The following is a 20,884-nucleotide window of genomic DNA, read 5'->3' as shown; positions in this document are numbered from 1 at the left end:
CGTTGTGCTATTTCCATTGGTCAAAAACTAGAGTACCACCACCAACAACAGCAAAAGAAAGTTTTCAACAATGTCTTCGAGGAATACAAAGAAAACCCCTGCTGGAAAAAGCAGACCGGACTTCTTCGTTTAGACAAACCATTAAGTTGAGCTGTTTCTGCAAGTTGCACAGCAGTGGAGAACGTGGAGATTTTAACTCCAAACAAGCTATTAACGTAGACAATAAAGTAAACAACACACGCATGAAGCCGTCCTCTACCCAATATCAACAAGAGAGTGGAATCTTCTGCCGCCAGACCTGCGCAGTATTTCTGACATTAATATTTTTAAAGATAGACTCAGTCAAGTCAATTTAGGGGATCTAGTCAAAAAAACTCACTTTACAATTTAACTCTCACGCCGTTCACACTGACTGCTGCGTTACAACAGCTGTCCGCCAGTGCTTGCGCAGTACCAAGCAGAAAAAGCATTGTCGTGTTGTCATGACAGCGTTTTTAAATATCTCCGTTTACCCCATCCACACTACAATGCTCAACAATCGTTTTCAAATTTACACGCTTTGTTAGAAAAGCTCTGTTTTCGGGGGATGAAAACGCTGTTTCAATGTGGACGGAGGGTCAAAACAGAGAAAAGGCTTCGTTTTCAAAATTATCCGGCGTAGTGTGGACGTAGCCTGAGTCTACAACTCTCAGCAGTTAAAGTGTTCTACATCGTACATCTGTAAAAACTTGCGAGAATCTTTCATGACGTACCAAATCCCCTTAAAACTCCAAATAAAGGAGAGCCACTTGTGCTTTATTTGTAATCGCATCAATGTTACACATAGGATAGATCCTCGTATGTTAATGCCCTAAACTTGAAGCTGCTCACCCTTCAATGAGGTCTCCTGACTTCCCCTTTAACTCAACAATCAATTCCTTGCAAGGTTTTCATGGCACAACTCAATCAGCTGAACCAATTTTTTCCTGTGATTCAAGCAACACACATCAAAGTTGCTGGTGAACGCAGCAGGCCAGGCAGCATCTCTAGGAAGAGGTACAGTCGACGTTTCGGGGTGAGACCCTTCGTCAGGACTAACAGAAGAAAGAGTTAGTAAGAGATTTGAGAGGGGGAGGGGGAGATCCAAAATGATAGGAGAAGACTGGGGGGGGGGGGGGGGAGTGGAGCCAAGAGCTGGACAGGTGATTGGCAAAAGGGATATGAGAGGATCATGGGACAGGAGGCCCCGGGAGAAGGAGAAGGGGGGAGGGGGGGAAAACCCAGAGGATGGGCAAAGGGTATAGTCAGAGGGAGAGAAAGAATGTGTGTATATAAAGAACAGATGGGGTAGGAGGGGGAGGTGGGGCATTAGCAGAAGTTAGGTCAATGTGCATGCTATCAGGTTGGAGGCTACCCAGACGGGATATAAGGTGGTGTTCCTCCAATCTGAGTGTGGCTTCATCTTTACAGTAGAGGAGGCTGTGGATAGACATATCAGAATGGGAATGGGATGTGGAATTAAAATGTGTGGCCAGTGGGAGATCCTACTTTCTCTGGCAGAGCGTAAGTGACTCCCGTCTCCTCTTCCCCCACCACTACACTGCAACCTCATCTCCCTCAGATCCCATCATCAGCTCCTGGGTCCTCAGAGGCTCCATCTTCCTCTCACCCCAACACTCCCGTCTCCACTGACACCCCCAGCCTCCCCTATCTCCCCTCTAATCCCAGCTCTCACCCATGCCGGGTCTTTACCATCCCCTCTGACCTTCAACTGTCGGAGGCAGAACGCTCTGTCCTCAGTAAGGGCCTCACCTTTGTCCCCCTTCGCCCACACCTCAGCGAGTTCCGCGTTCGCCTTGACGCTGAACTCTTCTGCCGTCTCCGTCTCTGAGCCTACTTCTTCGGCAAGGACTCTTCCACCCCCACCGATGACCTCTTCTCCCATCTTCAACCCTCCTCTTCTTCATGGACACCTCGCTCTGGTCTTCTGCCTGCCCTGGATCTCTTTATCGCTAACTGCCGACGGGACATCAACCGTCTCGACTTCACTGCACCTTGTCCCCATTCCAACCTCACTCCGTCCGAATGCTCTGCTCTCCACTCCCTCCGCACTGATCCTAACCTCACTATTAAACCCGCCGATAAGGGGGGGTGCTGTTGTAGTCTGGCGCACTAACCTCTACCTTGCCGAGGCACAGCGACAACTTGCGGATACCTCCTTATTTACCCCTCTTATCGTGACCCCACTAAGGAACACCAGGCCATTGTCTCCCATACCATCACTGACTTCATCCGCTCAGGAGATCTCCCATCCACTGCTACCAACCTTATAGTTCCCATACCTCACACTTCCCGTTTCTACCTCCTACCCAAGATCCACAAACCTGCCTGTCCTGGCAGACCTATTGTCTCAGCTTGCTCCTGCCCCACCGAACTCGTTTCTGTATACCTCGTCACGGTTTTATCCCCTTTGTTCAATCCCTTCCTACCTATGTTCGTGACACTTCTCACGCTCTTAAACTTTTCGATGATTTTAAGTTCCCTGGCCCCCACTGCTTTATTTTCACCATGGATATCCAGTCCCTATTTACTTCCATCCCCCATCAGGAAAGTCTCAAAGCTCTCTGCTTCTTTTTGGATTCCAGACCTAATCAGTTCCCCTCTACCACCACTCTGCTCCGTCTAGCGGAATTAGTCCTTACTCTTAATAATTTCTCCCTTGGCTCCTCCCACTTCCTCCAAACTAAAGGTGTAGCTATGGGCACCCGCATGGGTCCGAGCTATGCCTGCCTTTTTGTTGGCTTTGTGGAATCTATGTTCCGTGCCTTTTCTGGTATCTGTCCCCCACTTTTCCTTCGCTACATCGACGCTGCTACATTGGCTACAATCTACATTGGCGCTGCTTCCTGCACGCATGCTGAGCTCGTTGACTTTATTAACTTTGCCTCCAACTTTCACCCTGCTCTCAAGTTTACCTGGTCCATTTCTGACACCTTCCTCCCCTTTCTAGATCTTTCTGTCTCTGGAGACAGCTTATCTACTGATGTCTGCTATAAGCCTACTGACCCTTACAGCTATCTGGACTATTCCTCTTCTCACCTTGTCTCTTGCAAAAATGCCATCCCCTTCTCGCAATTCCTCCGTCTCTGCTGCATCTGCTCTCAGGATGAAGCTTTTCATTCCCGGACGAGGGAATGTCCTTTTTTAAAGAAAGAGGCTTCCCTTCCTCCACCATCAACTCTGCTCTCAAACGCAGCTCCCCCATTTCACGCACATCTGCTCTCACTCCATCCTCCCGCCACCCCACTAGGAATAGGGTTCCCCTGGTCCTCACCTACCATCCCACCAGCCTCCGGGTCCTACATATTATTCTCCCTAACTTCCGCCACCTCCAACAGGATCCCACCACTAAGCACATCTTTCCCTCCCCCCTACCCCGCTTTCCGCAAGGATTGCTCCCTACGCGACTCCCTTGTCCATTCGTCTCCCCCCCCCCCCCCATCCCTCCCCACTGATCTCCCTCCTGGCACTTATCCGTGTAAGCGGAACAAGTGCTACACATGCCCTTACACTTCCTCCCTTACCACCATTCAGGGCCCCAGACAGTCCTTCCAGCTGAGGCGACACTTCACCTGTGAATCGGCTGGGTGATATACTGTGTCTGGTGCTCCCGATGTGGCCTTCTATATATTGGCGAGACCCGACACAGAATGGGAGATCGTTTTGCTGAACACCTACGCTCTGTCCGCCAGAGAAAGCAGGATCTCCCAGTGGCCACACATTTTAATTCCACATCCCATTCCCATTCTGACATGTCTATCCACGGCCTCCTCTACTGTAAAGATGAAGCCACACTCAGGTTGGAGGAACAACACCTTATATTCCGTCTGGGTAGCCTCCAACCTGATGGCATGAACATTGACTTCTCTAACTTCCGCTGATGCCCCACCTCCCCCTCATACCACATCCATTATTTATTTATATACACACACATTCTTTCTCTCACTCTCCCTTTTCTCCCTCTCACTATACTCCTTGCCCATCCTCTGGGGTTTCCCCCCTCCCCCTTTTCCTTCTCCCTGGCCTCCTGTCCCATGATCCTCTCATATCCCTTTTGCCAATCACCTGTCCAGCTCTTGGCTCCATCCCTCCCCCTTCTGCCTTCTCCTATCATTTTGGATCTCCCCCACCCCCTCCCATTTTCAAATCTCTTACTAGCTCTTTCTTCAGTTAGGCCTGACGAAGGGTCTCGGCCTGAAACGTCGACTGCACCTCTTCCTAGAGATGCTGCCTGGCCTGCTGCGTTCACCAGCAACTTTCATGTGCGTTGCTTTTCCTATGATTATCCGCCTTAGAGCTTCATTCTGTAATTAGCCCGGCAACATTTTAAGTTGAATTCTTGCATTAGAGGTTAAGACTGAAAATCAGTATCAGAATATAAAGAGAAATTGACGTTAGACTCTGGGGCAATATTTCCCTAAGGTAATAGTAGATTTAGTTCCTGATAAGTAATTTGAAACAAAAATGAACCGTATCCGTTATTTGAAGACTTTAAGCACTGAAAGCCTTTAGTCATAATGGGCTGAACATGTGAGAAACATGTTTAGGCAACCTTTGATGATTAATTCATCAGCTATGTGGACAAATACACTTTCATCTTACCGGGGGAAAATTTCACTGGTAATGAAATCAGAGCTTTATCGACATTGAGGTTACAATCTGCACTCAAAGCACTTCTAAATATCACAAAAGCATGATTATTAAACCTATTTGGATTCATAACCTTCCTATTTAAATATCACTTATGGTTGTTTAAGCACAAGAGACATTTTACATGCTGAAACGTGGTTGTTAGGGCATTAAAAACCAGGTTTCATGAATTGGTAATGTATTTTCTCATGATTACAGGTAGGGTATGCAGAAGGTGCCATAGTTGGATAGGTGGTTCATGTTCCACATTTGAACTGATTCTATTCAACTGGAGTGTAAGTAGATTCACTCATTAGGCTCAAGTTCAAGACCCTCAAGGAGGGATGCAGAAGAGATTTCCACATGAAAAAGTTTTCAGTTGTATGGAGAGCCTGGAGACTCGTAGCAGAAGGTTACAGGGAATCTTGATAAAATTCAGTGTTTTGATAAAATGGTCTAAACAAACTTTCCTGTTGGATATCAAAAGGACAGAAGTTTGACATAATTGACAAAAGACCCAATGGTGGCAACAAGCGATATCCACAAGTGATAGCCAACACGTGATTTCCAGCCACTGTGTGAGTTCTCCCCATTGATGTGTAGGTTTCTGCTGGGTGTTCAAGGTTCCTCCCACATTGCAAAGACATACAAATTACGATCTGGCATATTGCTTGATAAGACAGTGCAAGACTTTTGAAAAGGCTGGGGCAGGAAGAAGAGAAGAGAATTTGCAGAGATACAGCAGTTAATTGGTAAACTATTTCAGAAACCTACCAGAGACACACTGAAACGAATGGACTCCCGTGCCCCAATGTGGGAATTCTAATATGGACATGACAAACTGGCTGCCTTTTGCAATAATCCCCCTCATGTATCAAAATATCCTGATAGCTATATTTTGAGCGAAAAAAAAGTCTTTTAGGCCTAATTTTTAGAGTTGTTTGACATTTTGTTACTTTTTAATAGCCTCAAATCCATTGTTTGAAAGAACCAAGAATGTTTATTTCTTGAAACAAGTTTTACATTTCCTGTTTTCTTTCATAAATCAATTTTTAAATAGGACCTTGAGTGCCTTTGTACATAAAGGCAGTAAATGCTTGATATCTTATTCATAACCTTTTAATAATTGGAAGAGTTTACTCCCTTTAGTTTCTATAATTTAAACATTATTTTTAGTTTTCAAGATGGGGGTTCAATTCCAGCCACTGTGGGAGTTCTCCCCATCGATGTGTAGGTTTCTGCTGGGTGTTCAAGGTTCCTCCCACATGGCAAAGACATACAAATTATGGTTACATACACCATTAACAGCAAGGAATAGTGGAAATTTCAGGCCAAAAGCATTCCGCAAGGTTTGTAAGTTGTGGGCATGGTGACACTTGTAGGCTGCCCCCAGCACAGCTTGGACTATGGTCATTGATGCATACAATACATCTCACTGTGTATGTAACAAATACAGCTAATCTTATTCTATCCTTAATGTTCAAGTATCATCAACATCTGCAGAGTTTGAAAAGATCAAGGTGTTCCGGGGCAGAGCTTTGGTCTTGTGATGCTTCATATTTGTTTCATGAACAGTTCCAGTTAGCTAGATAGCTGTAGTATTAATTCCAGGTAATTCACAAATACGCTTCTGACTTGTGCCTTGTAGACAGCAGAAGTCTTTTTGTGCTAGATAGATGGGTATCAGTGTTGTAGCAGAGCGGCAGCCAAAATTTGTATTTCTGTGCATCATCAGTGTTCTTTAATGCAAGGACATTAGTCCTTACTGTTGTAAAACTCAGCAGGCCAGGCAGCATCTATGGAAAAGAGTAAACAGTTCTTGAAACACACATCAAAGTTGCTGGTGAACGCAGCAGGCCAGGCAGCATCTCTAGGAAGAGGTACAGTCGACGTTTCGGGCCGAGACCCTTCGTCAGGACTAACTGAAGGGTCTCGGCCCGAAATGTCAACTGTACCTCTCCCTAGAGATGCTGCCTGGCCTGCTGCGTTCACCAGCAACTTTGATGTGTGTTGCTTGAATTTCCAGCACCTGCAGAATTCCTTGTGTTTGCATTTTTAAAAACAGTTCTTGAAGAGTCTTGGCCCAAAACATCAACAGTTCACTCTTTTCCATAGATGCTGCCTGGTCTGCTGAGTTCCTCCAGCACCTACAGATTTTCTCCTTTTTTTTTGTCCTTAGATTAAATTTTCCTTGAACTGTAGGGATGATTAAAACAACTGATCAATTTTACATTGGCTATTTATTTACCACATTCTCAGTCCTTAATGCCCATCACTGTTTCGTTGGAGCTTTTCTGTTTTATTTCTTTAAATACAGCCACACCTGTACAATATCCAGTCATTTTCCAAAGTTGGTTTTGCAGCAAATGAACACAAAGGCCAATTCTCAGTCAACCGTTCTGTATACGAAAGAATGCCATTTGATGTATCCAGATCAAGCATGTTATTCACGATCACTGTCGCTGCTATCGCTACCACTGCTGCTATCATCGCTACTGCTGCTACCATCCAGCTCTTCTAGGGACCTCCTGTTTATGGGAAGAAATCAATCCATAATTATACTTTCAAAGTAAGTTTATTATCAAAGTATGCATATGGCACCCTGAGATTCAATTTCTTGCAGGTATTCAGATTAGAACAGAAATACACAATAGAATCAATGAAAAACTACACACAAACTCTGACAAACGACCAGTATATAGAAGACAACCGGCAAATACAGTAATAAATAAATATATATAATCCTGAGATAATCGTTGAAAGTGAATCTATGTATTGTGGAAAAGTTGAGGTGAGTGATGTTATTGTTCACCTCAAGCTAGAAACACAGAAAACCTACAGCACAATACAGGCCCTTCAGCCCACAAAGCTGTGCCGAACATGTCCCTACCTTAGAACTACCTCGGCTTTACCCATAGCCCTCTATTTTTCTAAGCTCCATGTAGCCATCCAGGAGTCTCTTAAAGACCCTATCGTTTCCGCCTCCACCATCGCCGCTGGTAGCCCATTCCACGCACTCACCACTCTCTGTGTAAAAAAAAAACTTAACCCTGACATCTCCTCTGTACCTACTTCCAAGCACCTTAAAACTATGTCCTCTTGTGCTAGCCATTTCAGCCCTGGGGAAAAGCCTCTGACAATCCACACGATCAATGCCTCTCATTATCTTATACACCTCTATCAGGTCACCTCTCATCCTCCGTCGCTCCAAGGAGAAAAGGCCAAGTCCACTCAACCTATTCTCATAAGGCATACTCCCCAATCCAGGCAACATCCTTTTAAATCTCCTCTGCACCCTTTCTATGGTTTCCACGTCCTTCCTGAGTGAGGCAACCAGAACTAGGGTCTGACCAAGGTCCCATATAGCTGTAACATTACCTCTTGGCTCTTAAACTCAATCCCACTGTTGATGAAGGCCAATACACCGTATGCGCAGCAGCTTGAATGTCCTATGGACTCAGACCCCAAGATCCCTCTGATCCTCCACTCTGCCCAGAGTCTTATCATTAATACTATATTGTCATCATATTTGACCTACCAAAATGAACCACCTCACACTTACAACAGGAATTCTGCAGATGCTGGAAATTCAAGCAACACACACAAAAGTTGCTGGTGAACGCAGCAGGCCAGGCAGCATCTCTAGGAAGGGTCTCAGCCTGAAACGTCGACTGCACCTCTTCCTAGAGATGCTGCCTGGCCTGCTGCGTTCACCAGCAACTTTTATGTGTGTCACCTCACACTTACCTGGGTTGAACACCATCTGCCACTTCTCAGCCCAGTTTTGCATCCTATCAATATCCCGTTGTAACCTCTGACAGCCCTCCACACTATCCACAACACCCTCAAACCTTTATGCCATCAGCAAATGACACAAAGGTTGAGTAATAACTGTTCTTGAACCAGTATGTAATAAATCTCAACTGTTTGCAATATACAATAAAAACTGATTGTCTATTTGAGAATCTTGATATGTTCTGTACCCTTCTGAAGTTGACTGAATTGCACTTCCTACACACCTTTACCCCTATCAGGTACGCTCTACAGTATTACAATTTTCTAAGGTCTAAAGACAGTGTTTGGGAGTGTTAATAATAACTTCTAATATTCCAGAAAATATATCAGTCCAACACTGAGATTATAAACTCTGGGAGTTTTACAATGTTCTACATAAAGCTATCAAGTACATTCAGTTGAAAAGAGGGAAGTCCATGGAATGATACAAGTAACAGCTGGTTAAATCTATTTCAAGGAGACACTATTACCTTTCCTCCTCTGACAGCTCGAATTCAGTGGTCACCCTGTGCAACAACTCTGATGTGGCAGGCAGGCTGAAAGTTCCAGCCAGTTTCACCAAATCCAAAGCCAGAGCCTTGTTGCTGCTTTCCTTGGCATGGTCCAGAAACTCATCGAGTACTGCTTTACTGAATTAAAAAAAAAAAAGATGTCAGCCTATAAAAGCTTTCTGTGAAATTTCAAAACAGTTAAGTCGTCTCTTCCAGTTTCAAGCTTAAAATGATGACAATATAATTATTAATACAGAGGAGAGATTACCTGGGTACTCTGTTGTTTGCTTTAAAAAGTGGCAGCATCATCCTAGGATAAAGTATAACAAGTTAATGATCTCACAGTACTGGCAAAATCACAAGTTGTGTGTTTCGGATTAGATTTATCACCTCTTAAGAAAGGTGATACTCTATTAATATCAAGAAATTGTGGAGCATAAAATGTGCATAAATACAGGGAAATGACATATCTGACTCTCCATAATGACAGTACCGCCCACTAACTTAAACTGAATCCAGTAGTCAGATCAACAATTAAGATGTTTTCAAAGTAAAAGTGGAATAAGTTTCAAACTGAAGAGGTGAAAAAGTCACAGATCAAATAATGTATTCACTTAGGGGAAAATTGTACATACAAAATGAATAAGGATTAGTACATGCTGTTGACAATGAGATTCATCATTCCCTGGCTAAAGAAATTCCTCCTCATCTCTGTTCCAAAGGGATGCTCTTCTATTCTGAGGCTGCCACCTGCATATGGTCTGTATCTCTCTATACCCTGCCTCAATGACTCAAATGTTGCTATTGTATTGGCTTCTACCACTCTCCTGGCAGTGTGTTCCCGGCGCTCCACATAAAGAAACTTACCTCATAAATCTTTAAACTTTTTCTCTTTCACTTTTAAAGCTACATATTCTCATAGTTAAATGTCTACGCTGGGAAAATCACTTTCTTTTATTCTCTAGTTCTCTGAAGCTTTGTTCTCACTGAATAACAATTCCCTTACCTTCCTGCTTCAGGTACTTATCGCTGATAAGTGTAACTGAATCAGACCACCTGTAGCAAGTTCATGGCCATGGCCTGATATTAAAGTCAAAGTTGAGTTCATTGTCAACTGCACAAGTGCAATAAAACTCATGTTTGCAGTACATAGCATCATATAAGCAACATTCACCAGAAAAACACACAAATTTCCAAAGTTTTGGAGGGAGACAACGCAGTAAAAGAGGAAATACACCTTGATTTAAAATGATATTCAGTGCTAAATCCAAATCCAGGTTATTAGTTAAAATGCTAATATCATTTATCCAGACCACTCCAGTCTCTATTTACAACTATACAAGACCTCAGTCAGGCCCCCACTTGGAGTAGAGTTCTGGTCACCTCACCACAGGAAGGATGTGGATAGAGAATGCAGAGGAGATTTACAAGGATGTTTCCTGGATTGGAGAGCGTGCCTTACGAGAATAGATTGAGTGAACTCAGCCTTTTCTCCTTGGAGCGGCGGAGGATGAGAGGTGACCTGTTAGAGGTATACAAGATGATGAGAGGTATTAATTGTGTGGATAGCCAGAGGCTTTTTCTCAGGGCTGAAATGGCTAACCTGAGGGGTCATAGTTTTAAGGTGCTTGGAAGTAGGTACAGAGGGATGTCGAGGGCAAGTTTTTCCACACAGAGTGGTGGGTGTGTGGAATGTGCTGCCAGTGATAAAGGTGGAGGCGGATAAAATAGGGTCTTTCAAAAGACTCTTAGGTACATGGAGCTTAGAAAAATTCTAAGCAGTTTCTAGAGTAGGTTACAAGGTCAGCACAACATTGTGGGCCAAAGGGACCATAATGTGCTGTAGGTTTCTTATGCTCTATCAGCTCTGCACAACATGATGGAGCAAGATTTGCCCATTTCTCCTTTAAATATTGTTCAAGCTGTGCCAGGTTAGTTGGGGAGCAGCAGTGGACAGCAATCTTGAGATCTTGTCAAAGATGTTCTATCAGGTTAAGGTCAGGACTCTGAATGGCCACTCAAGGACATCAATTTTCTTCATTTGAATCAACTCCATGGTTGCTCTGGCAGTGTGCTTTGGGTTGTTGTCCTGCTGAAAGACAAACTTCTGCCCCAGTTTAATCTCAGCAATCATCTTTCCACCAATCCTGACCAGATTTACAATCCTGCTGCTGGCAAGTGTCCCCATTGTATGATGTTACCTCCACCATCCTTTACAGTAGGGATGGTGTTACCAGGCTGATGAGCAGTATTAGATTTACATCACATGTACCGCTTAGTGCTGAGGCCAAAAAGTTTAATCTGATCCGACCACAAGACCTTCTTCCACATCTTTACAGTATTTTCTAAGTGACACTTTGCAAAGTCTTTAAGGGCAAGGGTATGTTTTTGTCTTCCATGCCACCCTTCCATAAATACGCTTTTTGCGCAAGGCCTTGTAGACTGTGGAGGCATGAACTTCAACTTAGTTGTAGCCACCGACTTCTGCAGCTCATTCAGAGTGACCGTGGGCGTCACAGTAGCCTCTCTTATAAGTGCCGTTCTTCTCTGGCAACTAAGTTTAGAAGAACCGCCAGACCTAGAGGCAGTATAGCTGTGGCTTCATATTTTTCCCACCTTTTTACGATGGACTGCACCGAGCTCTGAAGTATGTACAGTGCCTTTGAAATGAGCTTGTATCCTTTCCTAGACTTGTGCTTCTCTATGATCATTTCCTTGACTGTCTTGAATGCTCTTTTGGCTTCATTTTGGTTTGACCTGTTGAAAATCTACCATACTGCTGGAACTTACAGAGAGAGGGGTATTTAATCTTATGAATTTACTGGAAACAGGAGATCCTCCCAATTTTCTACTTCAACAAATTGGGTAAGTTAGTAAGGTATAGTATAGTATTGCACCTGAGGAAAGTTAGTAAGTAATTACATAGGGGATGAATACCTATTTAGCCTCACAACTTGTGGTTTACAGTTTTTAGTAAATTGTTGACAGGTTTTGAAATTTTTGTTTGATTTGACATTTGAGCAATATTTTGCAGATTATCTCAAAACTCGTGCTTCAATATATTTTGAATTTAGAAAATGAGACAGTAAAATGCAAAAATATTTGTGGGGGCTGAATACTTTTTCAAGGCACTGTAACTCTTCATAATAATTACCAAGCATCTTGAGTTCGACCTCCTCTCAGAATCAAGGTTGTCACATTTCCCAAAGATATAGCTGTCCACTGTAAGTTTTGGTTCTGCTTATAGACAGCCTTGATATCCAGCGCCGTGTCAGCAAAGGCAGCTTGCAACTGTAAGGAGATTCAATGGCTGATTTAAGTATAAAGTATGTTCAGGCTTACTGGGAATCCCACCTTCCTTCTGTAGCACATTGCAAGGATGACAGACTTGGGAAACATGGACAGAGATTTTGGTAGATATGACTAATATGAACCCAGTTGTTCCCATCTCTTCACTATTAACTTGGACACCTTACCTTATCCTTGACCTGATGACCTGAGAAATTTGCTGCCAGACAGGCAGTTAATGAAACAAAATACAATCATGCATCTGATTTTGCCCTGCTTGACACATGGACTTGTTTTAAAACTAGACTTACCCTTGCTGATATCAATCCCCGACTAGTTCTCTGTTTACCTTAATGTGTACCTGTTCCATCCTAAAGACCTGCTTCACTCCTTTTAGAATCCCAACAGCTGTGCCAAGACGATCATGATGCTAATTTTATAGTACTCTCTTCCATGCTACTGGAAGTAGCTAGCATCATTCCTGCCTGTTGGTAAGTCTTCCACATCCAGAATTTGGAACTTCTAATCCAGACCTTTTCTATTAGTTAGAAAATTAAACACCATATTCTTAGCCTCACCACTTGATCAACTTCAGTTTCAAACAATCTTCCTGTATCAGATGCCACCTTCATCCACCTAACCAGTTCATTCCACACCAAGTTCTGGTTTCTCATTATTCCTGTCCTTAACAACATGGGATCCCAGATCCTCAAGAATCAAACAAAGTTTGAATCCTGCAATTAAAATCAGACACTGCAGATCCCCACCATCTCTTGCCTTCTTTGACTCTTGCTGTCCATTTACCTCAGTGGATGATATTTTCGTATTTTAAGGCCTGAGTGATGTTGTTATATTTTTATGCAATTCGTATATTTGTGTCTTGGACACTTTGCAGTCTTTAACCTTTAGTGCTATGGTTACATTTATTTTTAGAAATACTTCCTTCTGGCCCAGTGAGCTGTGCTACCCAGTAACCCACCTAGCCTAATCACAGGACAATTTACAATGACCAATTAACCTACTAACCGGTACATCTGTGGACTGTGGGAGGAAACCGGAGCACCCAGAGGAAACCCACGCAGTCATGAGGAGAAGGTTTAAACTCCTTATAGACGGTGCTGGAATTGAACTCCTAATTCCAACGCCCCGAGCTGTAATAGTGTCATGCTAACGGTAAGCTACTGTGGTGTGTGGTTTACTCTGGCTATTTTGGATTTACTATTTTCAGAATTGCTTACTACCTTTAATATTGCTGAAGGTCCCCTCTCAGGTCCTTTCCACATTGACTAATCATGATCAGTCTAGCCTTTCCCAGTCCGGCGGCGTTCTCTGTAAAACTACTGTGACTCAAGACACAACCTCTTTTCTTCTGATATGTCTGACAGTTTTATCTGGAACGTTTACCCAAAACTGCCAACTCTGTGCCTACCAGACAAACTAAAAGCAGAGTTCAACACCCTTAGCGTTGCTCAATTTGATCGCTGGTTTTGTTACTGCTGGGTCAAAGTCACCATTTCCTACCAAAGGGAGCACCATCACCAAGGCTGTAATTTGTCAGTGCAGGGAAATAGTCTCCTAGTACAGTAAGATGAGCTCTTGACCTCACAATCTACCACATGATCCTGCACCTTATTTAACTGCACTGTACTTAATTTATAGCTGTTACACTTATTCCGAATTAGAACCATAGAACCATATAAACTACAGCACAGAAACAGGCCCTTTGGCCCTTCTTGGCTGTGCCGAACCATTTTCTGCCTAGTCCCACTGACCTGCACACGGACCATACCCCTCCATACACCTCCCATCCATGTATCTGTCCAATTTATCCATAAATGTTAAAAAAGAACCCACATTTACCACCTCGTCTGGCAGCTCATTCCATACTCCCACAACTCTCTGTGTGAAGAAGCCCCCCCTAATGTTCCCTTTAAACTTTTCCCCCCTCACCCTTAACCCATGTCCTCTGGTTTTTTTCTCCCCTTGCCTCAGTGGAAAAAGCCTGCTTGCATTCACTCTATCTATACCCATCATAATTTTATATACCTCTATCAAATCTCCCCTCATTCTTCTACGCTCCAGGGAATAAAGTCCTAACCTATTCAACCTTTCTCTGTAACTGAGTTTCTCAAGTCCCGGCAACATCCTTGTAAACCTTCTCTGCACTCTTTCAACCTTATTTATATCCTTCCTGTAATTTGGTGACCAAAACTGAACACAATACTCCAGATTCGGCCTCACCAATGCCTTATACAACCTCATCATAACATTCCAGCTCTTATACTCAATACTTTGATTAATAAAGGCCAATGTACCAAAAGCTCTCTTTACGACCCTATCTACCTGTGACGACACTTTTAGGGAATTTTGTATCTGTATTCCCAGATCCCTCTGTTCCACTGCACTCCTCAGTGCCTTACCATTAACCCTGCATGTTCTACGTTGGTTTGTCCTTCCAACGTGCAATACATCACACTTGTCAGTATTAAACTCCATCTGCCATTTTTCAGCCCATTTTTCCAGCTGGTCCAAGTCCCTCTGCAGGCTCTGAAAACCTTCCTCACCGTCTACTACACCTCCAATCTTTGTATCATCAGCAAACTTGCTGATCCAATTTACCACATTATCATCCAGATCATTGATATAGATGACAAATAACAATGGACCCAGCACTGATCCCTGTGGCACACCACTAGTCACAGGCCTCCACTCAGAGAAGCAATTCTCTACCACCACTCTCTGGCTTCTTCCATCGAGCCAATGTCTAATCCAATTTACCACTTCTCCATGTATACCTAGCGACTGAATTTTCCTAACTAACCTCCCATGCGGGACCTTGTCAAAGGCCTTACTGAAGTCCATGTAGACAATATCCACTGCCTTCCCTTCATCCACTTTCCTGGTAACCTCCTCGAAAAACTCCAACAGATTGGTCAAACATGACCTACCATGCACAAAGCCATGTTGACTCTCCCTAATAAGCCCCTGTCTATCCAAATGCTTGTAGATTCTATCTCTTAGTACTCCCTCCAATAACTTACCTACTACTGACGTTAAACTCACCAGCCTATAATTTCCCGGATTACTTTTCGATCCTTTTTTAAACAACGGAACAACATGAGCCACTCTCCAATCCTCCGGCACTTCATCCGTAGACAGCGACATTTTAAATATTTCTGCCAGGGCCCCCGCAATTTCAACACTAGTCTCCTTCAAGGTCCGAGGGAACACTCTGTCAGATCCCGGGGGTTTATCCACTTTAATTTTCCTCAAGACAGCAAGGACCTCCTCCTTTTCAATCTGTACAGTTTCCATGGTCTCACTACTTGATTCCTTCAATTCCATAGATTTCATGCCAGCTTCCTTAGTAAATACAGTCGCAAAAAACCTATTTAAGATCTCCCCCATTTCCTTTGGTTCCGCACAAAGCCGACCACTCTGATCTTCAAGAGGACCAATTTTATCCCTTACAATCCTTTTGCTCTTAATATACTTGTAAAAGCTCTTTGGATTATCCTTCACTTTGACTGCCAAGGCAACCTCATGTCTTTTTTTAGCCCTCCTGATTTCTTTCTTAAGTATTTTCTTGCACTTCTTATACTCCTCAAGCACCTGATTTACCCCGTTTCCTATACATTTCATACAACTCCCTCTTCTTCTTTATCAGAGTTGCAATATCCCTTGAGAACCAAGGTTCCTTATTCCTATTCAATTTGCCTTTAATCCTGACAGGAATATACAAACTCTGCACTCTCAAAATTTCCCCTTTGAAGGCTTCCCACCTACCAATCACATCTTTGCCAGAGAACAACCTGTCCCAATCCACGCTTTTTAGATCCTTTCTCACTTCTTCAAATTTGGCCTTCTTCCAGTTCAGAACCTCAACCCTAGGACCAGATCTATCCTTGTCCATGATCAAATTGAAACTAAGGGTGTTATGATCACTGGAACCAAAGTGCTCCCCTACACAGACTTCTGTCACTTGCCCTAATTCGTTTCCTAACAGGAGATCCAATATTGCATCCCCTCTAGTTGGTCCCTCTATATACTGATTTAGAAAACTTTCCTGAACACATTTTACAAACTCTAAACCATCTAGTCCCCTAACAGTATGGGAGTCCCAATCAATGTATGGAAAATTAAAATCCCCTACCATCACAACTTTATGTTTCCTGCAGTTGCCTGCTATCTCTCTGCAGATTTGCTCTTCCAAGTCTCGTTGACTACTGGGTGGTCTGTAATACAATCCCACTAATGTGGCCATACCTTTCCTGTTTCTCAGCTCCACCCATAAGGACTCAGTAGACAAGTCCTCTAATCTGTCCTGCCTGAGCACTGCTGTAATATTTTCCCTAACAAGCAATGCTACTCCCTGACTTTTCATTCCTCTGCCTCGATCACATCTGAAACATCGGAACCTTGGAATATTCAGCTGCCAGTCCTGCCCCTCCTGTAGCTAAGTTTCACTAATTGCTACAACATCATAATTCCACGTGTCAATTCTTATGGTTTTACCTTGTTCTATCTATCTCAATGCACGGTGTAATAAGACCATAAGGCACAGGAGCAGAATCAGGCCATTTACCCCATTGAGTCTGCTCTGCCATCCGATCATGCCTGATTAATTATCCTTCTTAACCCATTCCCTGCCTTCTCCATATAACCTTTGATACTCTTTCTAACCAAGAGCCTGTCAACCTCCACCTCAAATATATCCAATGACTTGGCCTCCACAGCTGTCTGCGGCAATGAATTCCACAGATTCACCACCCTCTCAATAAAGAAATTCCACCTTATCTCTGTCCTAAAGGTATTCTGAGGCTGTGCCCTCTGCTCCTAGACTCCCTTACTATACTTATCTGTATGAACAATACGCAAGGTAAGTTTTTCACTGTATCTTGGTACATGTGACCATCATAAACCAATTTCATATAAAGAAACTACAACTATAAATATCATCTTGTTATTGTACACTATCAGCTTGCAGCTCAGCCACTCTCACTGATCTGATTCACTGATGTGGAAATGCTTTGCTCTGTGCTTACATAATGAGATATCCATTTCTTTCCTCTGACACTTCTGCTTATTTGAACTTACTACATTACTCCAAAGTTTGAGAATTAATTAAAAACCTGCAAATGTCAATGATCACAGGTGCTTTTTCTTACCTCTGGACTGTGCTTGTCCCGACCCATCAGCTCCAGCACTTCCTCTACCAGATCCTGCTTGTTACTGTGACCAAGCTGCTTAATGTCTGTGTAAAATACACGAAGAGACTTACACTATGTGCTCAGCATCTTTTATATCCCAAAGTATTTTGCAACCAATTAAGTTGGAAACAAAGCAGCTAATTTGTGCACTGCAAACTTCCACAAATAGTCAGGTGCTAATAACCAGTATGAGATCAGAGGGTCTTTCCTGGGACTAGCACTCAAGTGTCATCATATAGAAGGTATGGCAGGTGCTTCTATTTTCTTAGAAGTTTGCATAGATTTGACATGTTACCAAAAACTTCAACAAACTTCTACAGATGCCCGGTAGAAAATATCCTGACTGGTTGCATCACAGCCTGGTTTGGAAAGACTAATGGCCAGGAATAGAGAGGTCAACAAGAAGTGGTGGGCCCAGTCCATCACTGGCAAATCCCTCCCCACCACTGAACACATCTACAGGGAGCGCTACCATAAGAAAGCAGCATCCAAAGGCCCCCACCATCCAGGAATATGCTCTCTTCTTGCTACCACCACTAGGTTCAGGAACAGTTTGGTTGTTTGTCAGTCTTTATATACTGTATAGTTTTTCATAAATTCCACTGTATTCCTATTTCCCTGTGAATCTCAAGGTAGTACCTATGTACTTTGATATTAAATTTATTTTGAGATGTTAAATGAGTGACAATTATTGGATTAGACTCTTTAAAATAAAGAGGTGGCACCTTGTATACCCACTTGAAGCAGCAGTGTTCTGACAAATAACCAAAAGACATCAGGCTAGATTCTTGTGGTCCACTCCCTGAAGCATAACTTGAACCCAAAACCTCCTGATGTGATGAAAATGCCACGCACTGCAAGCACTTGACTGATGAAAGGTAGATTACAGCCTCCACCCAAGTGCAGGATTCTGTATCTCCCCAATGCACCAACCTTTCCAAATGTGTGGAATGAGCTGCAACTGGTTCTCAGTGTCCAAAGCCTGCAGCAGATCCATCAGACCTTGCACATTGGGATAGTACAGCTGGAAACAAAATGTTTGCATTTCAGTATTCTGTTCTTCAATACATTGTTTCCTGGAGTTTCATAAGACATGACAGCAGAATTCGGCCATTTGGCCTGTCGGGACTGCTCAACCATTCGATTATGGCTGATTATTTTCTCTGAACTCCATTCTCCTGCCTTCTCTCTATAACCTTTGGGTATATGTTGTGCAGGGGTTGATAAATCAATGATTTAGCCTCCCTAGCCATCTGAAGCAATGAATTCCAGATTCATCAGCCTCTGGTTAAAGAAATTCCCCCTCATCTCAATGATTGAGATTCTGCACTATGTCAATGATTTGGACGATGGAATTGATGGCTTTGTTGTGAAATTTGCAGATGATATGAAGATAGGTAGAGGGGCAGATGGATTTGAGGAAGTAGAGAGGCTACAGAAAGACATTAGAATGTACAAAGAAATGGCAGATGGAACACAGTGTCGGGAGGTGTATGGTCATGCACTTTGGTAAAAGAAATTAAATTATTTTTGAAATGGAGAGAAACTACAAAAAACTGCGGCACAAGGGGTCTTGGGGATCCTTGTGCAGGATTCCCTGAAGGTTAATTTGCAGGTTGAGTCTGTGGTGAGGAAGGCAAATGTGATATTAGCATTCATTTCAAAAGGACTAGGATACAAAAGCAAGGGTATAATGCTGAGATTATATTAAGTGCTGGTGAGGCCTCACAGAGTACTGTGAGCAGGTTTGGGCCCCTTACCTTAGAAAGGATGTGCTGAAACTGGAGAGGGTTCAAAAGAGGTTCACCAAAATGATTCCAGGATTGAATGGCTTGTCATATGAAGAGTATTACATGGCTCTGGGCCTGTATTCAATACAATTCAGAATAATGAAGGGTGACCTCACTGAAACCTATCGAATGGTGAAAGGTCTTGACAGAATGGATGTGGAGAGGATGTTTCCTGTGGTGGGAGAGTCTAAGACCAGAGGACACAGCCTCGCAATAGAGGCATGTCCTTTTAGAATGCAGATGAGGAGGAATTTCTTTAGCCAGAGAATGGTGAATCTGTGGAATTCTCTGCCACAGGCAGCTGTGGAGGACAAGTCTTTATGTTGTGTATATTTAAGGTGGAGGTTGATAGATTCCTGATTGGTCAGGGCATGAAGGGATACAGGGAGAAGGCAGGAGATTGGGGCTGAGAGGAAAATTGGATCAGCCATGATGAAATGGTGGAGCAGGCTTGATAGGCCAAATGGCCTAATTCTGCTTTATGGTCTAACGGTCATCTCTGTCCGAGAGGGACACCTTTGCATTCTGTGGCTATGCTCTCTGGTCCTAGACTCTCCGACTACTGGAAACATCAAAAATGGCTTATCTGGGATTTGAATTTGGGAACTCTTTCATCCAAACAGGGAATCATACCCTGGACCAATGACTGAGCTTCACTTAAATTTTGGCTGGGCACTCTTGGAACATTGTGTGGTTTCCCCACTGGAGGAAGGGTGCAGAGGCTTTGGAGATGGTAGTGAAGAGGTTTACTAAAACGAGCCACAAGGAGAAGTAGACAAACTTGGGCCGTTTTCTCTGGAATATCAAGTTGTTTTATGGTAGTATTAGGTGCCTGGAATGTGGAGTGGGTGCTAGTGGAAGTGTAGATGTGGATTCAATTGTAACAATTAAGAGAAGTTTGGACAGGTACATGGATGGGAAGCTAATGGAGGGCTGCAGTCCAGGTGTGTGTTGATGCCGCTTGGCAGAAAACCAGACCAGCACGGACAAGATGGACTGAAGGGACTGTTTGTGTGCTGTAGTGGTCTATGTCTCCATTTATGATCACATCCCGTGTACCACATAATACTCTGTACAAATTAGAAACTTATTACTACCTTAACCCTCCCCCAATCATTTTACCTTGTAATTCCTATATCCATCCCTGCAAGCTTTGTAACCTGAGCCATTCCTCCAGAGCTAGCTGTAAGATCAGGCTTTGCCACAATCTGTAAGATGTCTGTACGATCTCCCCATGATTCTGTGGATTGGCCTCCATGTTCCAGAGGGTTAGTGAGTTGTGGGCAAGCTATGTTTGTGCTGGAAGTGTGGTGACACTTGCCCAGCACAATCCTGATTTGATTTGATGCAAATGACATATTTCATTAAGCAACACACATCAAAGTTGCTGGTGAACGCAGCAGGCCAGGCAGCTTCTCTAGGAAGAGGTACAGTCGACGTTTCAGGCCGAGACCCTTCGTCAGGACTAACTGAAGGAAGAGTGAGTAAGAGATTTGAAAGTGGGAGGGGGAGGGGGAAGATCCAAAATGATAGGAGAAGACAGGAGGGGGGGGGATGGAGCCAGGAGCTGGACAGGTGATTGGCAAAAGGGATACGAGAGGATCATGGGACAGGAGGTCCGGGAAGAAAGACAAGCTGGGGA

General features: G+C 43.5%; 1 protein-coding gene across 2 annotated transcripts in view; it reads right to left on the bottom strand.

Annotated features, from left to right (window-relative positions):
* Positions 1-6,891: 6,891 nt before the first annotated feature.
* ptcd3 (pentatricopeptide repeat domain 3) overlaps positions 6,892-20,884 on the bottom strand; it is a 44,832-nt gene continuing 30,839 nt past the window's right edge. The window contains exons 19-25 of one of the 2 annotated variants that reach the window (XM_072256643.1): positions 18,386-18,476; positions 17,411-17,496; positions 12,109-12,245; positions 10,417-10,476; positions 9,223-9,264; positions 8,934-9,092; positions 6,892-7,196 (exon numbers count right to left, since the gene is read on the bottom strand). In XM_072256643.1, coding sequence (XP_072112744.1) covers positions 7,112-7,196; positions 8,934-9,092; positions 9,223-9,264; positions 10,417-10,476; positions 12,109-12,245; positions 17,411-17,496; positions 18,386-18,476 — 660 coding nt within the window. In that variant the 3' untranslated portion in view covers positions 6,892-7,111. The remainder of the gene's footprint in view (positions 7,197-8,933; positions 9,093-9,222; positions 9,265-10,416; positions 10,477-12,108; positions 12,246-17,410; positions 17,497-18,385; positions 18,477-20,884) is intronic. The other variant, XM_072256644.1, reaches the window with a different exon arrangement.

This window comes from Mobula birostris, chromosome 4 (assembly GCF_030028105.1).
Source record: "Mobula birostris isolate sMobBir1 chromosome 4, sMobBir1.hap1, whole genome shotgun sequence".
Lineage (NCBI taxonomy): Eukaryota > Metazoa > Chordata > Chondrichthyes > Myliobatiformes > Myliobatidae > Mobula > Mobula birostris.
The sequence above is the reverse complement of the archived record's forward strand: the minus strand, read 5'-3'. Positions and strand labels throughout refer to the sequence as shown.